The sequence below is a fragment of the Mustela lutreola genome, chromosome 7 (genome assembly GCF_030435805.1).
Source record: "Mustela lutreola isolate mMusLut2 chromosome 7, mMusLut2.pri, whole genome shotgun sequence".
NCBI lineage: Eukaryota > Metazoa > Chordata > Mammalia > Carnivora > Mustelidae > Mustela > Mustela lutreola.
In genome coordinates, this window is record NC_081296.1 from 34,300,850 (window position 1) to 34,321,925 (window position 21,076).

Below are 21,076 nucleotides of genomic sequence, written 5' to 3' on the forward strand. Positions count from 1 at the left end.
TAATGAGGTAATTCTAAAGCTGAAGGAGGAAGAGACCTAAATTTCTTCTGGTTCCAATAATTCAGCTAGATAACTATCAAACCATTCTGAACACCTAATGAATTCAAGTGGAGAATGAAGAAAAGAATAGCAGCAACTGGGGTACCAAGGTGGTTCAGTGGGTTGGGTATCTGCCTCCAGCTCAGGTCATGATCTCAGGATCCTGGGACTGAGCCCTGCATTGGGCTCTCTACTCAGCAGGGAGTCTGCTTCCCCTTCCCTCTCTGCCTGCCTCTGCCTACTTGTGATCTGTCAAACAAATAAATAATATCTTTAAAAAAAAAATAATAGCAGCAACTCTATCAACAGAAAAGCGACTACTTTCTGCAAGGTAGGAGGGTGTGGAGAAGTGAATCCGAGTCGATAAATGAGAAGGTAGACCAAGGGGAGAGGGAGTCTGCCATCAGCCAGCTCCCATCAAGTGACAGAGCAGCAAAGCACAAAATTGCTCCTGTGGCTGGCAGAGTTGGGGAGGGGAGACACCCTTGCTGAGACAATGTGGTCTCAGCACCCTCAGGGTCACAGAAAGACTAAGGGTGCTTGAGTGGAGCAGGGCTCCAAGGTATAAGAGAGGGGAAGCTGGCTGCAAACAATGAGCCAAGAAGTGGACTCTCAGTTTGGGGTCGCCATAAACCATGATCCAAGGCACAGCTGGACCACTGCTCTTCGAGCAGCGACCCAACAAATGGCAAAACCGGGCAGACCCACCTTCCTCCCCAGGAAGAGCAGCATGGGAGATCACTGCAGGAATCTGCTGGGTTTGGAGTCTCCGAACAAGGTCATATGCCAGAGAAAGAAATGCTCGGTCACAGGCATGGTGAGCATGGAGTGTGGGTGAAGACCAGGGAGACAAGAGTGACTGCCTGCTTTTCTCTGAGGGTGCACTGAGGAGTGGGGTCTAAAGCTCTTGGCTCCTCCAGGGCAGAGATTGGGAGGCCACCATTTTCACTCTCTTCCTCTAAAGCTGTGAGGAAAGCTTTCAGGGAACAAAAGCCACAGAGAGCAAACTAGAACAGGTTACTCAGCCTGGCCACTGGCAAGGGTGCTGCAATTCTACCTGGGGCAAAGACATTTGGGAATTACTGCAACAGGCCCCTCCCCCAGAACATCAGCAAGAACATCCAGCCAAGACCAAGTTTACCCATCAAGAAGAACTACACACTCCAGCTCTAGGGGAATTCAGTATATAGAATTATGGCTTTTTTCCCATGATTCTTTAGTCTTCAACTTTAATTTCTTAAATTTTCTACTTCCTTATTTTTCTTTTGGAATTGTTCTGTCCTTTTTCAACCAATTTCTTATCAATTCCTTTCTTAAAAATCTTTAATTTTCATTGTTACAGTCACATGCCATTGTATTTAACCTGATTGTTGTATATATGTAGATTTTCTTTAAAATTCTGGGATGCAAATTCTTCTAACAGACCAAAACAGACCCAAAATCTAGTATGGTCTATTCTATTCACCAGCCTGATCATGTTCTTTTTTTCCCCTCTTTTCTCTGTTTTCCACCCGGTTGCAAGTCTCTTCTGTTTTATTTAATGTATATTTCTCTAAGGTTGTTGTTACCCTTTCAAGATTTTGTTCTCTTGTTCATCTGTTCTTCAACAAAATGACAAAATGGAAAAACTCACCTCACAAAACAGAACAAGAGTCAGTACTGACTGCCAGGGACCTCATCAATATGGACCTTAGTAAGATGTCGGAATTAGGGTTCAGAAGATAAACAACTACTAGATGCAATGGGAGAATTTGAGAGATAAGAGATACCATAAAGCAAAACAGAATAATTGGAATCCCCGATGATGAAGAAAGAGATGGCAGAAGGTATATTGGAACAGATTATAGTGGTGAACTCCCCTACTCTGGGGAAGGGAACAGGCATCAAAATCCAGGAGGCACAGAGAACTCCCCTCAAAATCAATAAAAATAGGTCAACACCCTGACATCTAACAGCAAAACTTACAAATCTCAGAGACAGACAGAAAATCCTGAAAGCAGCTCAGGACACGAGGTCTGTAAGCTACAATGTCAGAAACATTAGATTGGCAGCAGACCTATCCACAGAGACCTTGCAGGCCAGAAAGGACTGGCATGATATATTCAGGGAACTAAATGAGCAAAACATGCAGCCAAGAATACTTTATCCAGCTAGGCTGTCATTGAAAATAAAAGGAGAGATAAAATGCTTCCAGGACAAACAGAAACTAAAAGAATTTGCAAATCACCAAACCAGCCCTACAAAAAATATTGAAAGGGGTCCTCTAAGCAAAGCGAGAGCCCCAAAGTACCACAGACCAGAAAGGAACAGAGACCATATACAGAAAACGGTCACCTTACAGACAATACCATGGCACTAAATTCATCTCTCTCAATAGTTACCCTGAATGTAAATGGGCTAACTGCCTCAATCAAAAGACACAGGGTATCAGACTGGATAAAAAAGCAAGACCCATCAATATGCTTTCCGCAAGAGACTCCTTCTAGACTCAAAGACACTTCCAGATTCAAAGTGAGGGGGTAAAAACCATTTATGATTAGCATGATGCTAATGGACATCAAAAGAAAGCTGGGCTGGTGACCCTTATCAGACAAATTAGATTTTTAATCAAAGACTGTAGTAAGAGATGAGGAAGGACACTCTAGTATACATAAAGGGTCTATCAACTGTAAATATTCATTGCCCCTAACATGGGAATAGCCAATTATATAAGCCAACTAATAACAAAATCAAAGAAACACATGGACAATAATACAATAACAGGAGGGAACTTTTTTTTTTTTAAAGATTTTATTTATTTATTTGACAGAGAGAGGCAGCGAGAGCAGGAACACAAGCAAGGGGGGTAGGAGAGGGAAAGCAGGCTTCCCGCTGAGCAGGGAGTCCAATATAGGGCTCCATCCCAGGACCCTGCGATCATGACCTGACCCAAAGGCAGACGCTTAAAAATAGAGAATTGTACACACACACACACGCACACACATATCACATCTTTATCCATTCATCTGTCAACACATATATATGTGTTTGTGTGTATATATATATATACACACACACACACTGTGTACACACACACACACACACACACACACACACCCCACATCTTTATCCATTCATCTGTCAACAGGCATCTAGGCTCTTTCCATAGTTTGGCTCTTGTGGACATTAGTGCTATAACACTGGTGTATAGGTGCACCTTTGGATTACTACATTCATATCTTTGGGGTGATTACCCAGTAGTGCAATTGTTGGGTCATAGGGTAGCTGTATTTTAAACTCGTTGAGGGATCTCCATACTATTTTCCAGAGTGGCTGCACCAGCCTGCATTCCCACCAACTGTGTAGGAGGGTTCCTCTTTCTCTGCGTCCTTGCCTACATCTACTGTTTCCTGACTTGTTAATTTTAGCCATTCTGACTGATGGGAGGTGGTATCTCACTCTGGTTTTGATTTGAGTTTTCCTGATGGCTAGTGATGTGGAACATTTTTCATGTGTCTTTTGGTGATTCGGATGTCTTCTAAGCAGAAATGTCTGTTCATGTCTTCTGTCCATTTCTTAATTGGATTATTTATTCCTTGGGTCTTGAGTTTGACAAGTTCTTCATAGATTTTGGATACTAGTCCTTTATCTGTCATTTGCAGATATCTTCTCCCATTCTGTGGGTTATCTTTTGGTTTTGTTGACTGTTTCCTTTGCTGTGCAAAAGCTTTTGATCTTGATGAAGTCCCAGGAGTTCATTTTTGCCCTTGCTTCCCTTGACTTTGGAGATACATCTAGGAAGAACTTTCTGTGACTGAGTTTTAAGAGGTTGCTGTCTGTGTTATCCTCTAGGATTTTGATCGATTCCTGCTCATATTTAGGTCCTTCATCCATTTTGAGTCTTTTTTTTTTTTTTTTGTATGGTGAAAGGAAATGGGGAGTTTCAGTCTTCTGCACGTGACTGTCCAATTTTCCCAAAACCATTTGTAGAAGAGACTGTCTTTTTTCTATTGGATCTTCTTTCCTGCTTTGTTGAAGATTAGTTGACCATAGAGATGAGGTTGTATAGCTGAGTTCTCTGTTCTGTTCCATTGATTTATGTATCTGTTCTTGGGCCAATACCATACCGTCTTGATGATTTGTAATACAGCTTGAAGTCTGGGATTTTGATGCCATGAATTTTGGTTTTATCAACATACCTCTGACTGTTGAGGTTCTTTTCTGGTTCCATACAAATTTTAGGATGATTTGTTCCATTTCCATGAAAAAAGTTGATGGTATTTTGATAGCAATTGCATTGACTGTGTAGATTATCTAGATAGCATAGACATTTTCACAATATTTGTTCTTCCAATCCATGAGCATGGAACATTTTTCCATTTCTTGGTGTCTTAATTTCTTTCATGAGTACTCTGTAGTTTTCTGAGTACAAATCCTTTGCCTCTGTAGTTAGATTTATTCCTATGTATCTTACTGTTTTGGGTGCACAATTGTAAATAGAATCAACTCCTTAATTTCTCTTTCTTCTGTCTCGTTGTTGGTGTATAGAAATGCAGCTAATTTTCATGCATTGCTTTTATATAGTGTCACTTTGCTGAATTCCTGTGTGAGTCCTAGCAGTTTTGGTATGTAGTCTTTTGGGTTTTCCACATAAAGTATCATAACATCTGCAAAGAGTGAGAGTTTGACTTGTTCTTTGCCAATTTAGATGCCTTTTATTTCTTTTTGTTGTCTGATTCCTGAGGCTGGTACTTGTAGTACTGTGTTGAACAGCAGTGGTGATAGTGGACATCCCTTCTGTGTTTCTGACCTTAGGGTAAAAGCTCTCAGTTTTCCCCATTGCAAATAATTCACTGTGGGTTTTGCATAGATGGCTTTTATGATACTGAAGTATGTACCCTCTATCTCTACACTGTTAAGACTTTTAATCAAGAAAGAATGCTATACTTTGTCTCAAGAAAGGATGCTATACTTTGTCAAAAGCATTGGTTTTGCATTTGCTTTTACTGTATCAGTTGAGAGGATCATATGGTTTTCATTCTTTCTTTTATTAATGTGGTGTATCATATTGATTAATTTGTGAATGTTGAACCATCTTTGCAGTCCAGGAATAAATCCCACTTGGTCATGAAAAATAATCCTGTTAATGTACTGTTGGATCCTGTTGGCTAGTATCTTGGTGAGAATTTTGGCACCCATGTTCATCAGGGATATTGGTCTGTAATTCTCCTTTTTGGTAGGGTCTTTGATTTTATAATCAAGATAATGCTGGCTTCATAGAGTCTGGACGCTTTCCTTCCATTTCTGTTTTTTGGAATAGTTTCAGAAGAATAGATATTCATTCTTCTTTAAATGGTAGAATTTCCCTGGGAAGCCATCTGGCCTTGGGCTCTTGTTTGTTGTGAAATTTTTGATTACTGCTTGAATTTCCTTGTTGGTTATAGGTGCATTGAGGTTTTCTGTTTCTTCTTGTTTCAGTTTTGATAGTTTATATGTCTCTAGGAATGCATCCATTTCTTCCAGATTGCCTAATTTCTTGGCATATAGTTGCTCATATAGGTTCTTATACTTCTTTGTATTTCTTTGATGTTTGTTGTGATGTCTCCTCTTTCATTCATGATTTTATATATTTGGGTCCTTTCTCTCTCTCTCTCTTTCTCTCTCTCTCTCTTTTTTTTTTTTTTTTGAGAAGTCTGGTCAGGGATTTACCAAGCTTATTAATTCCTTCAATGGATCAGCTCCTAGTTTCGTTGATCCGTTCTGCTGTTCTTTTGGTTTCTATTTGATTGATTTCTTTTCTGATTTTTATTATTTCTCTTCTAGTTGGTTTAGGCTTTATTTGCTGTTCTTTCTCCAGCTCCGTTAGGTGTAGGGTTAAGTTTGTATTTGAGACCTTTCTTATTTCTTGAGAAAGGCTTGAAGTGCTATATTCCTCAACCTTCAGACCTCTTTTACTGCATCCCAAAGGCTTTTGAAGAGTTGTGTTTTCATTTTCATTTGTTTCCATGAATTTTAAAAATTCTCCTTTAATTGTCTGGTTGACCCATTCATTCTTTAGTAGGATGCTCTTTGGCCTCCGTGTATCGGAGTTATTTCCAACATTCCTCTTATGACTGAGCTTCACTTTCAAAGCATTGTGGTCCGAAAATATGCAGAGAATAATCCCCATCTTCTGATACTGGTTGAGACCTGATTTGTGACCCAGGATGTGATCCAGTGAGGAGAATGTTCCATGTGTGCTAGAGAAGAATATATGTTCTATAGCTTTGGGAAGGAATGGTCTGAATCTGTCTGTGAAGTCCATCTAGTCCAGTGTGTCATTTAAAGCTCTATTTCCTTGTCAATCTTTTGCTTAGATGATCTGTCCATTGCAGTGAGGGGGGTATTAATGTCCCTGAATGGGGTGCCTGGGTGGCTCACATATTGTGTATACCCAGGGACCTACACAATGGAATATTATGCAGCCATAAAAAATAAAATCCTGCCATTTGCAATGATTAGGGTAGAACTAGAGGGCATTATGCTAAGCAAAGTAAGTCAATCAGAGAAAATTATCATGCAATCTCACGGATATGTAGAATTTGAGAAACATGGCAGAGGATAATAGGGGAAGAAAGGAAAAAATGAAATAAGAAGAAACTAGAGAGGGAGACAAACCACAAGAGACTCTTAATCTCAGGAAACAAACTGAGGGTTCCTAGAGTGAAGGAGGTTGGTACAACCTTGTACCCCTGAAACAAATAATACATTATAGGTTAATAAAAAAAAAAGTTGATTCTAGATAGCCTAATAATGCTATTTTTTTTTTTTTTAAATGGGAACCACAGTGAGGTATCACTAATCAGAATGGCTAAAATAAAAACAAATGGAAAAACCAAGTGCTGAATGTAGAGAAACTAAATCACTTATACATTCCTTGTTGGAATATAAAATGGTAAGCCACTACGGAAAACAGTTTAACAATTTCTTTAATAATTCAATACGCTACAATAACTATAGGACTCAGCCACTGTAATCCTGGACATGCAAAAGCAAAACACATGAGAAAGCAAAACACATTTATACAAAAATGTGTACAGAAGCACTCACAGCTTTATTTGTAATAACCAAACACTAGAATCAGGCTGGAAGTCCTTCAAGAAGTGTCTGGTTAAACTGTAGTATGTGGTACACCACAGAATAAAAATGAACAAACTAGTCATATAAGTAGATGAATCTCCATGAATCAGGATGAGTTAAAAATACTAATTCCTAGAAGTTAGAATCCCAAAATGTGGGATCCCATTTATGTAGCAATGCTTTTTGAAATGATAAAACATTAAAAATGCAGGAAAGAGGGGCGCCTGGGTGGCTCAGTGGGTTAAGCCGCTGCCTTTGGCTCAGGTCATGATCTCAGGGTCCTGGATCGAGCCCTGCGTCGGGCTCTCTCCTCAGCGGGGACCCTGCTTCCCTTCCTCTCTCTGCCTGCCTTTCTGCCTACTTGTGATCTCTGTCTGTCAAATAAATAAATAAATAAATAATTCTTTTAAAAAAATGCAGGAAAGATTAGCGGTTGCCAGGAGTTAGGGGAATTGGGTGTTTAAGAGGAGATGGGCATGGTTTGAGAAGACAAGAAGGAGGATTCCTATGTATTTGGAACTTCAGTATCTTCACTGTGGTGGTGGATACACAAACCTACACAGGTGATCAAGTTATGCAGAACTTCATACATATACACAAATGAGTTATAAGAAAAACTGGGAAAATCTAAGTTCTATGGATTTTATCACACTCTCATTGTGATATTACACTACAGTTTTGTAAAACATTATACTGGCGAAGTATATAAGGAATCTTTACTTAATTTCTTACAGCTGCATGTGAACATACAATTTTTTAAAAATTTCAATTAAAAAAAAAAAAAAGCCACAGGAATGGAAGGAAGAGAAAAGAAAAAGGACCTAGTATCAAATTCTGAAGAACTCCAACATGTAGAAGTTAGGTGAACAAGGAGGTACCAGCTAAAGAGACTGAGAGGATGCAGCCAGTGGCCAAGAGAAAAGTGCTTTGATCTTGCTGAGAAATCAGATAATTAAATATAATAAAGCCAGAAAAGGGACACCTGGTTTTACCAACATGGAAATCTCTGTTGGCAACAGTGGTTTGGGAGGAATATTAACTGCTAATGCCAGGGGACAGTGGCTGAAGAGTGAATAGGAAGTGAAGAGTGTGATTACATAAACACTGCTGTAAGAGTATAAATGGTGCAGCCACCTTGGAAAAGAGTCAGGCATTTCATCAAAAAGTTCAACAGTTACCAGAGGACCTACTAATTCCACACAGATATATATGAAAGAGAAATTAAGATATCCATGCAGATAAAAACATGCATGTGAATGTTCATAGCAGCATTATACATGATAGAGGCAGAAATAATAAATGTCCACAAATAAATAAAATGTGGTTTAGCCATACAATGGAATATTCATCCATAAAATGGAAGTATTAATATATGTTACAATATACATGAACTTTAAAAACATTTTGCTAAGTGAAAGAAGCCAGCCACAGAAGGCTACATTTCATATTGTTCCACTTACATGAAATTATATTAATTTCCACTTCACATGTACATGAAATATACAAAAACAGGAAAATCCTTAGAGACAGAAAGGAAATTAGTGGTTGTCAGTGGGGTGGGGAGTTTGAGGAGGAAGGACGAATGACTGCCAATGGGTATAGGGTTTCTTTTGGGGAATGAGGAAAATGTTCTGAAATTGGATAGCAGCAATGGTTACAAAACTCTATGAATATATGAAAAAAAACACTGAACTGTACTTTCATAGGGTGAGTTTTGGCGTATGTGAACTGTATCACAATGAAGCTATTATTTTTTTAAAAAAAGGTATGGCTATGATAAGGAATAGAAGAATAATAGCTAGAAGATGGAGAATATAAAATACACGGGACAAAAACTGCTCAATAATCTGATCAGAGTCACTCAGTGGTTAAGCTCTAGCCTGAGTCTGAGATTGCAAAACTCTGTTTTATCAGTCCTTCACATTTTTTAGTTCTTCCCAAGCTAGCCAGTAAATCCTCCTCATCACTTAACAGTTGACTATGAAGACCAAGTCACTCTGATTCTGCTTCACATTACCCCTTCCATTCATATTTCCATTCCCGCTGTACCAATTTAGATTGTCCTCTCTTCACTCTAAGACAGGGCCATCAACTCTCTCTCTCTTTTTTTTTTAAAGATTGATTTGTGAGAGAGAGAGAGAGAGAGAGAAAGAGGGGCAGCCTACGTAAGCAGGGTTGGGGGAGAGGGAGAGAAAAAGCAAACTCTGCGTTGAGTGCATACAGAGCCAAAGGCAGAGCTTGATCTTATGACCTGAAATCATAACCTGAGCTGAATTCAAGTCCAACACTCAATCCAGTGAGACATTCTGGTGCCCCAAGACAGGGCCTCACCTATTAACTAGTCTTGCATTCTTCCAGGCTTTGTGAACACAATCTATCTTCTACTGTTACCCGTGTTTCTTTCTAAAACATTCTCTTTCCTGTATTTTCCTGTTCCTGAACAAGCTAATAGCTTGCTTACCCATGTTTCTTTCTAAAACATTCTCTTTCCTGTATTTTCCTGTTCCTGAACAAGCTAATAGCTTGCTTACCAGGAAAAAAGAAAATTAACACAAAACACCAAAAAACCCTGTCAACATAATGATAAGATATTTTGTCAGCACAATTTCATACAACTCTTCTATAAGAATTCTATCCACCTTGCACTGTAGCAATGCAATGAGCAGGAAGAAGGAGCCCATGAGATTTTTCTGTGATTATTCCAGGGATCATAGGCTTGTGAGAATCATTCTCAAATATTTCTCTAAGCCATCAGTCACAATTTATATTTGAAAAACATTTGAGGGACGCCTGGGTGGCTCAGTTGGTTAAGCAGCTGCCTTCGGCTCAGGTCATGATCCCAGCGTCCTGGGATCGAGTCCCACATCGGGCTCCTTGCTCGGCAGGGAGCCTGCTTCTCCCTCTGCCTCTGCCTGCCACTCTGCCTGCCACTCTGTCTGCCTGTGCTTGCTTTCTCCCCCTCTCTCTCTGATAAATAAATAAAATTTAAAAAAAAAAAAAAAAAAAAGAAAAACATTTGATTTTTTATGATGAAATGTATACAAATAGGGGACATTAAAAACTTCTACTGATAAACAACATAACAGTTCTCAAATGATGGTTCCCATATGAGCAATATCGGCTTCACCTGAGACCATCTTAGAATTGTAGAAATGCATATTCTCAGCTTTTCCCATCCAGACTGAGTGAATCAGTAACCCTGGGGTAAAGCTGAGCATTCTAGGCCTCCCAGCACTTAACTAATCCTTCAAATGATTCTTACATACACTATCAAAAAAAATAGTTACTTAAACTTACCCTCCTGAGAGAACAGGTAACACCACTCGAACAAATGGAGGATCAAATGGAAAGTTATCCTAAAATGCAAATGGGAAAGTTTAACTAATTTGAAGAAACCCCTTAATACTATATTATTTCAAAGATTTTAAAATAGTCTACAAAGAATGTGTGCATTTATTATCTGATGATGAGGGTCATAAAAGTAAAAATAGTACCAAAAATAAAATGAAGTAAAAATCACAGCAAAAAAAAAAAAAAAAAAAAAAAAAAAAGGAAAGAAAGAAAGAAAAAAAGAAAAAAAAAATCATGGCCAAACAGTTATAAAAAATATGAAGGGGTGTTCCATTTCCAATAAAACTATATATAGGGACCATTCCAATAATGATACACTAGGTAACTTAGAGCAATCCTCTGGTTGACAATTAGAAGAGGTGGATAGAATTTAACAATTTTAACAATTTTTTTTAAAATTTAACAATTACAGAGCTAAGATCAGGAAGAAAAAGAGAATCCCAGAGAGAGCCAGGCCTCTCCCCCAACCCCCAAACCTTAGGTTTTCTTTCAATTACAGAAGAGGAAGGTAAGAAGTCAAGAAGCTCAGTAGAACACAGACTCACACTTACAGGGCTGGGGAGGTAAAAATTGGAGCTGGGGTCCACCAAGGAGAGGCCTTGACAAGTCTCCCACACTTTAGGTTGGGACCCTGAAGGACAAATGACAAATTGACCTAACTGACAAGGAATGAAGTCCAACTTTACAACACCTAAATCCCTGACTGGATTCACTGACCCTGGACTGCTAGTGCCCAAGACAGACAAGGACAAATATAAACCCTCTCTGGAGAAGAATACCATCTAAGGCTTCCAAAATTAGCTAATTTTTCACTTAAAATGTCTATTCCTAAAAATAGGCAGTTACACAAGACTTAAGACAAACATGTCCAGGAAATGAGAAGCAAATGACACAAAAACTGTAAGAGTTCAAGATTAAATAGAGTTAGCAGACATAGCTTTTAAAATAGCTATGCTGAATATGTACAAGCAAAGAAAAGACAAGATTGAAAACCCTGGCAAAGGACTAAAATTATAAAAATGAACCATACAGAAATTCTGAAACTTAGAAATGTAATGACTGAAATCACTAACTTAACAGACGAACTGAACCACAAGTAGAGACTTAGTGGAAGAGAAATTCAGTGTACAGGAAAATAGGCCAAAAGACATCCAGAATGAAGCCAAAAGAAAAAGGTAGAAAATGCAGAAAATGACAAGACACAGGGGAATGTATTAGAAAGGCTTATCATATATAGAGTCCTAAAATGACATAAGAGAATGGGACTGAAGCAATATTTAAAGAGAACGTCTTGAGAATTTTCCAAAATTGAAAGACATCACAAGGTGTAGGCACTATGAATATTTCAACAGAAATAATGGAAGCCCCAATGAGGGAATGGTAAGTTTTTGAGTTGCTAAAAGAAATTTCTAACCTAAAAATCTATACCCAATTCAGATACTTTCAAAAAAATGATTTCACAATAAAGTTGTTTTCTTGTCAGGAGATCCAAGCTAAAGGAAATAAAGAATATTCTTCAGACAGAAGAAATAGGACTCTAGATGGAAATATGAAGAATAAAGACCATGAAAAGAACAAATATGCAATTGTGACTGAATACTGACTAATTACTGAACAATGATATATAGCTTCTAGGTAAGTACAGAAAATGCATGAAAGCACATTATTTGACAGGGAATCCACATTCTAAGTCTTCTCATTGATGAGGAAAAGGTAAAATACAAATTAAATTTACATTACACTTTGACAAGGATATACACTGTAGCTGCTAGGCAGTTAAGAAGAGTAAGAGAACACCCAAGTACTAAGCTAAAAGAGGTGAGAAACTGGAACAATTAAAAAAAATCCAAAATATGAGAAAAAGGAAAATGGAATAACAAGAAAAGTAAAAAGCACTTAGGAGATGGGATTGAAATCCAAATGTCAAATAATATTAAATGCAAATAGACTAACTATTCTAATTAAAAGACAAAGATCATCAGACTTGATAAAAACATATGAAGAGAAGAGAAAAGAAACCTCAACTAATTCTCAGGCTACCAAGAACAATTCTCTTTTTCAAATCCTCAGTCCTAGAAGAAGATTCCCTGAAGAACAGAGATTTTTCTTTTTATGAACTAAATCAACAATGGTAGCCAAGGTGGCCAAGAGCATTAGAGGTTTGTCTCTTGGTGGTCAGGAAGCCAAGAAGGCTGCCCCTCATTTCCCTACAGCAGTTGGGTAAGGAAAAAGCACACTGCCTCTAATAAAGACATGGCAGGAAGTCTAAGAGAAATTACCTTCAATATCTGTGGTCAAATAAAAAGGAAGAACTAATTGTCTCAAACGAATCTGAGGCTAAGGGAGGTAAACAAATATCTGTCTCATCCACTTATTTCCAATAAACACAAAAATATAGTTTGAACCAGAAGAATAAGCAGCTAATTCCAGTAACTTACTTTAACTTCCTACTTCCACCCATCCTCAAATAAGATTCTAAAGAACATATAAACTATGAAAATGCAATTCTAACAGGAAAGGCAGATAAAAAGCATACTTCTGATGGTTAAATCAGATAATCTTAGATTTCTACTGCAAGGGAGAACCTACCCACACAAGATGCCAACTTAATGACAATTACTAAACCTACTTTCAAATAAACTGTAGATAAAAGGTGAGCTACTTAACAGATATCATTAAGGGTATAGATGCAAAGCTTAGTAAAGTACAACTTCATTTAATCTCCTACTCTTTAGATCTTTAAATATGTGATCCCAAAAGATAAGCCTTTTTAAATTGATTATACGACCAGGAGAACTACCTTCATTTTAAGTAATTCTTCAGAGTAACTCCTCCACATCAAAACCTAGAGACTCTGCTCAATAAACATAAACTGCACCAAGGAACTCAGTAATTAATATTTTATAGAAATAAGAGTTCCTTAAAGGGTTATCGTGGGGAGGATGAGGATGATTGTTAAAACAGACATTTGAGGGGCACCTGGGTGGCTCAGTGGGTTAAGCCTCTGCCTTCGGCTCAGGTCATGATCTCAGGGTCCTGGGATCGAGCCCCACATGGGGCTCTCTGCTCAGCAGGGAGCCTGCTTCCCCCCTCTCTCTGCCTGCCTCTCTGCCTACTTGTGATATCTCTCTCTCTCTGTGTCAAATAAATAAATAAAATATTTTTTTAAAAAAAGACATTTGAGTTATCTGGGTACACTAATGCATAAACTGAGAATCTCAAGGTTTACAAGGATATCATGAAGTTTTGTTTTTTTTTTTTTTTTTTTTTTTTTTTAATTTTTTATTTTTTATAAACATATATTTTTTATATACATATATTTTTATCATGAAGTTTTTAATTCAACATCTCTGCCTCTCAAGAAAAGTTTAAAAATGAGGAACATTCTACTCTTGAAAAACTCACTGAATGACTCTACATAGCTATCACTTCCTTTATACTGAGCTGAAAATTGCTTCTTTAAAGTCTGACTTACTAGTTTTCATATCATGCTTTGTGTTAATCAAAAACAAGAACGAGGGGCACCTGGGTGGCTCAGTCAGTTAAGTGTATGCCTTCAGCTCAGGTCATGATTCCACAGTCCTGGGATCAAGCCCCCATACCAGGCTCCCTGCTCAGCAGGGAGTCTGTTTCTCCCTCTCCCACTGCTGCTCCCCTAGCTTGTGTTTGCTCACTCTCTCTCTCTCAAAAAAAAAGAAAATAACAATAACAATAATAATAATAATAAATAATCTAAAAAAAACCATACACATACACATACACAGCCCTTTAAATAGTTAAAAACAAGCTCTCATGAAACCCCTATGTTCTTCTCTCTAAATCTAAAATTTAACCAGCTACCAGAGGACATGGGAATCTCTTTCAAATCCTTGCCACTATTTTCTAAATGAACCCAAGTTGTCTAAATAAACCCTTTTTAAAATACTACCTCAGAGTTGGGGGAAATTGGAAGGGGAGGTGAACCATCAGAGACTATGGACTCTGAAAAACAATCTGAAGTGGCAGGGGGTAGGAGGTTGGGGTACCAGGTGGTGGGTATTATAGAGGGCACAGATTGCATGGAGCATTGGGTGTGGTGCAAAAATAATGAATACTGTTATGCTGAAAATAAATAAAAAATAAAATTAAAAAAAATACTACCTCAGAATTCAGTTCAGTAATTCAGACACGGCTTGAAAAACCAGACCACCATTTCCGTAAGAGCATAGCATAATACAGTTTCCAGGCTGCTGATGAATCTAATAGGTCTCCATTCCCTCCTGCCCCTATCCCCAACCTTGTGTTATACTGTATCTCGGGTTCCATTTTCTTACTACTCATGACTTTCAAGTTGTCACCATGCACATCTGAGGCCATAAATACTGTTCATGCTCCTTCCTGTAAATCACTGTTCTGACTCATATCTGCTATCCTCCAATTCTGTGAATCCTGATACTTAATAAGTTGGTAGTTCAGTTTGCCAAGGTCACTTAGTTCAGAGCAATCACATTTTTCTCAGCCCTCTTAAGAAATATTCCAGCCCTAGCAATGGCCCTTCTTTCTGGTATCAGGAGTCATGTTCCAGAAAGATAAATGCAACAGAATTTCAGCCATTTACCTCCCAGATCATCCCCTCCCTGAAGTTCTGCCTAGAGTAGGAAAATATCATGAAAACATTAAGCGCAGCCACAAGTCTTTCAGTTTCCTGGTCAAGATTTCATATTCCCTTAAAGATACCTCTTGAGAAGAAAGTGAGAGGGAAGGGACACACAGGGGGCTTTCAAAGGCCCTGATGGGAAAAAAGACCCTACTTTTTTTTTAGTATAACTGACACAATTTACATCAGTTTCAGGTGTAAGGTTCTATTTCTTAAGCTTGGTATTGGACAAATGGGTATATGACTTAATAAAATTGTTAAGACTGCTGAGTTAAAACATTCCATATATATATATATATATATATATATATTTTTTTTTTTTTTTTTTTAAAGCTACTATCCTGGTTTTTCACCATATCAATCAGTAAAAATACAGTCACATTAGCAACTTCAGTAAATATATACTAGACTCACTCTCTAGGAAGACAACCCAAATGACAACCACAAAAGTTTCTACAATAATGAAATATAGGGAAAATACAGACATTTGACATTTTTGTTATTTGAACAATAACAATAACAATAATTTGAACAAAGTCCAATCATAAATAAGAATATATCAACAAACAAAAATATATACACACAAAAGCTAAGTAAAAAGTTTTCAGAAAATTAGCCTTTTTTAAAGTATATTCTTTCATGTCTTTGCTTTTTTCCTTAAAAACCCCTCATATCTGTCTACTCTCATGTATTCCAGCACATTACTCCTTGCCCAGATCAAAATCAAAGCCCCAACTAGTCTCAGAAATCTATCTTATCCAAACTCTATTCTGATGCGGAGACATAATTATTGTTTTAAAAAAAGATAATCAATTATGCCCCTACCTAAAAACCTCTACTGGTTCTTTACTGTATAAAAGTTAAAATCCCAGACTCTTCATCATGGTCTCTGAAGCAGTATAGACTTCATCACAGACTTCTCCCCAAGAAAAACTGCAGGCTCTTGAAAAACAGGATTATATTTTAGATCCCTCCATGTCCTCAAGCCTTCCAGAGTCCCTAATGCACTGACATCTACCTAACTAAAATAGAAAAAATAGATGTATCTGTAAGGCAATTGCTACATAATTTTTTCTTCCCAATTTAAAAGAACACAGCAAAAAGAAGTTCCATATAATTCAAATACAAAACTCCTTAGAAACACCTGCTTTTTTTTTTTTTGAAACAAGAGTTTTAAGAGGAATACATTTATCCTCATTTCATATTACATCATTGCATTTTATCAAAATACCATAGTTATTTTTCAACCTTTACTCTTAACATTCATAAAAAACTATTAAGGGGCTCCTGGTTGGCTCAGTCCTTAAGCGTCTGCTTTCGGCTCAGGTCATGATCACAGTCCTGGGATCGAGCCCCGTATCCGGGAGACTGCTTCTCCCTCTCCAGCTCCCTGTGCTTGTGTTCCCTCTCTGGCTATCTCTCTCAGTCATAAATGAATAAATAAAATAAAATAAAAACTATTAAATATAACCTATAAATTCAGAAAAGTACATAAAATATAAAGGTAAACCATTATATATTCTAAAATATGCATCCATGTAACCAGCACTCTGGTCAAGAATCAGACTACAGCCAGTTTCCAAGAAATCCCCAGATGTCCCTTTCAGAGTTCACAACTCCCTCCATCTCACCTAGATGTACACCCTCTCCTCAACTTATGGAAACCATGCCTTTGCTTTTCTTGAACCTACCCAGGTTTGGATCCATAAATCTGTGTTTCTCAGCCTTTCCATTTTTGCTCTACTAAGAAAGCTTTTTAGAAATAGTTCAGAAATTCGGGGCACCTGGCTGGCTCAGTTGGTTGATCGTCTGCCTTCAGCTCAGGTCATGATCTCAGGTTCCTGGGACCAAGCCCCGTGTCAGTCTCTCTGCTCAGCAGGGAGCCTGCTTTCCTCTCTCTCTCTTTGCCTGCTGCTCTGCCTCCTTGTGATCTCTCTCAGTCAAATAAATAAATAAAATCTTTAAAAATTTTTTTTAAAAAAGTATTTTAGAAATTTTTTTTCATCTATCTCTAACACAGACATACTGCATTAACTGTTTACGTAATGTGGTCCCTTAAAGAGCCATAGACCATTGTAATATATAAGAATTTTTTCACTCCAAGGACCAGTTTTCACCTGACTAGTGGGGATACAGCTTCCACTGAGATGCACACCCTAAACAATATAAATTTAGTTTCACCTATTTTTGAGCTCTATATAAAAGAAATTGTAGAAACATGTTTTGGGATCTGGTTTCTTCAGCTCAACACTGTGTTTAAGATTCACCCACATTTTCCTTTTCGTTTTTATATGAACACCACAATTCTCCATTCTAATGGACACTTCGGTTATTTTCTCTTTGGTGCTATTATAAATAACACTGCTCTGAACAGTTTTATATAGGTCTCCTGGTGTACTTAAGTACTGATTTCCTGTGGGGTATACACTATGCAGAGAATTCCTGAACCACAGGGAATGAATACCTTCTACTTGACCAAGTAACAACAAATTGTTTTCCAAAGCAATATAAAAATACACATTCCCATTAGAAACATATGGAATCCGCTTAACATTTTCTTACCTTAAAAGAGAAGTTAAGCAAAATATATTCTATGCCTTCTTTTTCTTTTAAGATCTGAAGATCACTGTGCAAAGGACTATCAGGATCAACCCTAAGAATTACAAAGTAAAAAACAATTCAAATTAAAAAATCAAGAGATTTTTTTCTTACTAACCAGAAAAATGAACCAGTTCAAGAGCTAAAACAGAGTCCCTTGGGTAAGTTTCAAACATAACATTGCTCTATGGTCCCTGGGTAAATAAATCGCAATAGCCTCCGACTCTTTGGGATTAAATGTCCAAAAAGGTCACAGGATTTTACATCCATTCCCATAAGGGATTCAAAGTTAGCAGCCATTCTAAAGGAAAGTCATATGCACATATATTTTCTCAAGAACTCAAAAAGAAAATGTCTATAAAACTATAATACTAGCCAAGGGATTCAAGGAGAGAAATTTATCACAGACAAGACCAGAAAAAGTGAAATCACTAACAAAATCTAAATCTGTCTATAACTATTCTACATATTCAGGCCTACTTAAGTTCCTCATTCCAAATATAAACTGGTTATCATGGCCAATCAGGTTATTAAGCACACTTTTGTTTCTGTAGTTCCCAATTATCTTACTAACTCCATGAGCCAGTTTATCCCACAGCTGGTCCTTCTTTTCCTCTTTCTGACTTTACTTATTTAAGCCCAAGAAACAGCTTATTTTAACAATCTGAGAACTATTTCTATAGAAACATAGTCTAAAGTTCTAAGTAAAAACCATACCATATAAGGTATCAAAGTAGGGAGAAAAAATTTCCATTGTGATAGTCTATCATTACAAAGACTGGGTAAGCATCTAAGAGTCACTTACTTCTGCAGTTTAACATGCCAGTCATATAAACTGTCATTTATGAGTTCCACTGAATAAATCCCTGTAAAGATATAGAAACGCAGATTACTTTTTTCCTTTTTTTTTTTTTTTTTTTTTAAAGAGAGGGGTTGGGGGAAGGCAGAGGGAAAGAGAGGAAATTCCAAGCTGGGCCTGGAGCCTGATGTGGGACTCAATCCTATTACCTAGAGTTCATTCTGGCTCACCAAAATCAAGTGTCAGACAGTTAACCAACTGAGCCCCCCAGGGGCCTCTAGATTATTCTTTATTTGATCTTATAACTACTACTTCAGTATAAATGAACACACTAAGTAACCATCAACATCTGGAAATTTTGCTATTAAAATACAGAACTAAGCTATATAAAGCCATCGATGAAGACGATTCTTTAATGAGTTGAGAAACTGTGCGTAGGAGGGGAAAAAATTACGCAAAATCCTATGTACTTTAACACTTCTCTTTTATGCATATGCAAATATTTCTATAAAAATGGAATCCCTCCACAGAGTTTTATAACCTTCCTTCAACTTTCCAGGGCATCTTTCCAATTTAGTAGATAGGAAAACTATTGTCAATCTTTTTAATAACTCTATGGCAATTTATTTATGGATATACCATAATTTAAACAATTCCACCTATATCTAATTATTAATTTTTAATTTTTTGCTACTACCAACAATGCTATAACAAGCAAGTAATTATTTAACATTTAAAAGTAAACCCATATTTAAATATATAACTGCACTTGATGAGGTTTCTACAGATAAACTTTTAGACTTCTAATATGAAAAACAGGATGCCAAAACTTCTAATAATTCAGAATCAAGTTTGGCTTACCTTGCACTCAAAAGCAGGAAATTTTTTTGCTTTTTATTTTAAGTAGATTCTAATGGTTTAGATTTGGTCACTCAGAATTACTGAGTGGATCACAAAGGTGCCTTTTCAAATATATTAAAATTTGGCTCTTTCCCTTATTTTAGTACAGTTAGAATCTGACAATAAGAGGGAATTTTACTTTAATTAGAGAGGTTTCACAATATTTAAGTCTTATTAAGAAAGAACACTCAAAGTCAAACTATGAAATAAATTTAAAAAAAAACACGTATTTTTGAAGTGATACTATAACTACCAATACAATAAAAGTTGATTTTGTTTTTTAAAAATAAGGAAAAATAATAAAAATCAACTCGGCAACAGTTCTTTGTTCATACAAAAATATATGTATCTTATTTACTTTTCAAAGCAGATATAACTCATACTTTTCCCAGAATCTAAAAATCACGAGTTAATTCCTGTTATCAAGAAGATAAAAAAATCATGAGGTATCCATAAAAACAATTTTCAAAAACCCAAAGAACAAGTAAACTCATCCTATTTTACCTTCCACATCTGTTAATAACTTGATTAAATCTGCATTTCACTTCTCTAAAATAAAGTTAATAACCGTCTCTGTTTCTATCCAGTTATATTAGAACTAAAGTTTACTATCTGAAATTTTGAAAACAGCATAAGGACAACAGAGTAGAGATCCAGAGGTCCTTACCTGCTTTATAACTCTGTGATCTGTATATGTCCCTGAGCTCTTTCATAAGTCTATCTGAAGCTTGCACAGACCCAGAGACTGCACCCTGCAACATAAAAATTGCTGTTTACCAGAATCTACAAAGTCAGATAACTAAAGATTTGAGATATATAAACCAGAAAGGAAAGTTTACAATGAGATTATAAAAACAAATCACAACTCAACATAAAAAAACAAAGATGTTTAATTAATTTGAGGATTATGAAGTTTCAACAGAAATATAAAATGGGGGACAAGTCTGGCTCATTTACTGTTTCTTATCATCTGAAAAAAAAAAATATGTCTAACCAACATGTCTAGATTACCATGGTTCCTACAATAGCCTAAATCTATCTCAAACTACACTGATTTATTTTTTAAAGATTTATTTGACAGGCAGAGACGCATATAGATAGAGAGAGGAGGAGGCAGATTCCCCATGGAGCAGAGAGCCCGATGTGGGTCTCGATCCCAGGACCCTGAGACCATGGCCTAAGCCGAAGGCAGAGGCTTTAACCCACTGAGCCACCCAGACATCCCTACACTGATTTTTTAAACTATTAATTTTTTTCTCTTTAGGATTTTATTTTTTAGAGCATTTTTAGATTCACAGAAAAGTTGAGAGAAAGGTACAGAGATTTCCCATATAACTGCTGCCACAACACAGTATTATCAATATCCCTCACCAGACAGTATGTTTTTTTAAACTGATAAACCTACACTGACACATCATTACCAGTGAAATCCATAAATCACCTTAAGGTTCACCTTTGGTGCTGTACACTAAATGGGTTTGGAAAATGTGTAACAACACCTATCCATCATTATGGTATCATACAGAGTATGTTCATTGCCCTAAAAATCCTCTGTCCTCTGCATATTTATCCCTCCACCCCACCCTGGCGGGCACTGATCTTTTTGATGTCTCCATAGTTTTGCCTTTTCCAGAAAGTGACATAGTTGGAAATAT

The 21,076-nt window shown here is 37.0% G+C and overlaps 1 protein-coding gene across 5 annotated transcripts in view; it reads right to left on the reverse strand.

Moving 5' to 3' along the window:
• UBE2Q2 (ubiquitin conjugating enzyme E2 Q2) overlaps positions 1 to 21,076 on the reverse strand; it is a 73,973-nt gene that overhangs the window by 23,520 nt on the left and 29,377 nt on the right. For 3 of the 5 annotated variants that reach the window (XM_059180277.1, XM_059180276.1, XM_059180275.1), the window contains 4 exons: positions 20,089 to 20,173; positions 18,528 to 18,588; positions 17,687 to 17,777; positions 10,435 to 10,493 (listed from right to left, as the gene is read on the reverse strand). In XM_059180277.1, coding sequence (XP_059036260.1) covers positions 10,435 to 10,493; positions 17,687 to 17,777; positions 18,528 to 18,588; positions 20,089 to 20,173 — 296 coding nt within the window. Of the gene's footprint in view, positions 1 to 10,434; positions 10,494 to 11,039; positions 11,120 to 17,686; positions 17,778 to 18,527; positions 18,589 to 20,088; positions 20,174 to 21,076 lie in introns of all 5 variants that reach the window. The other 2 variants (XR_009355356.1, XM_059180278.1) reach the window with 2 other exon arrangements.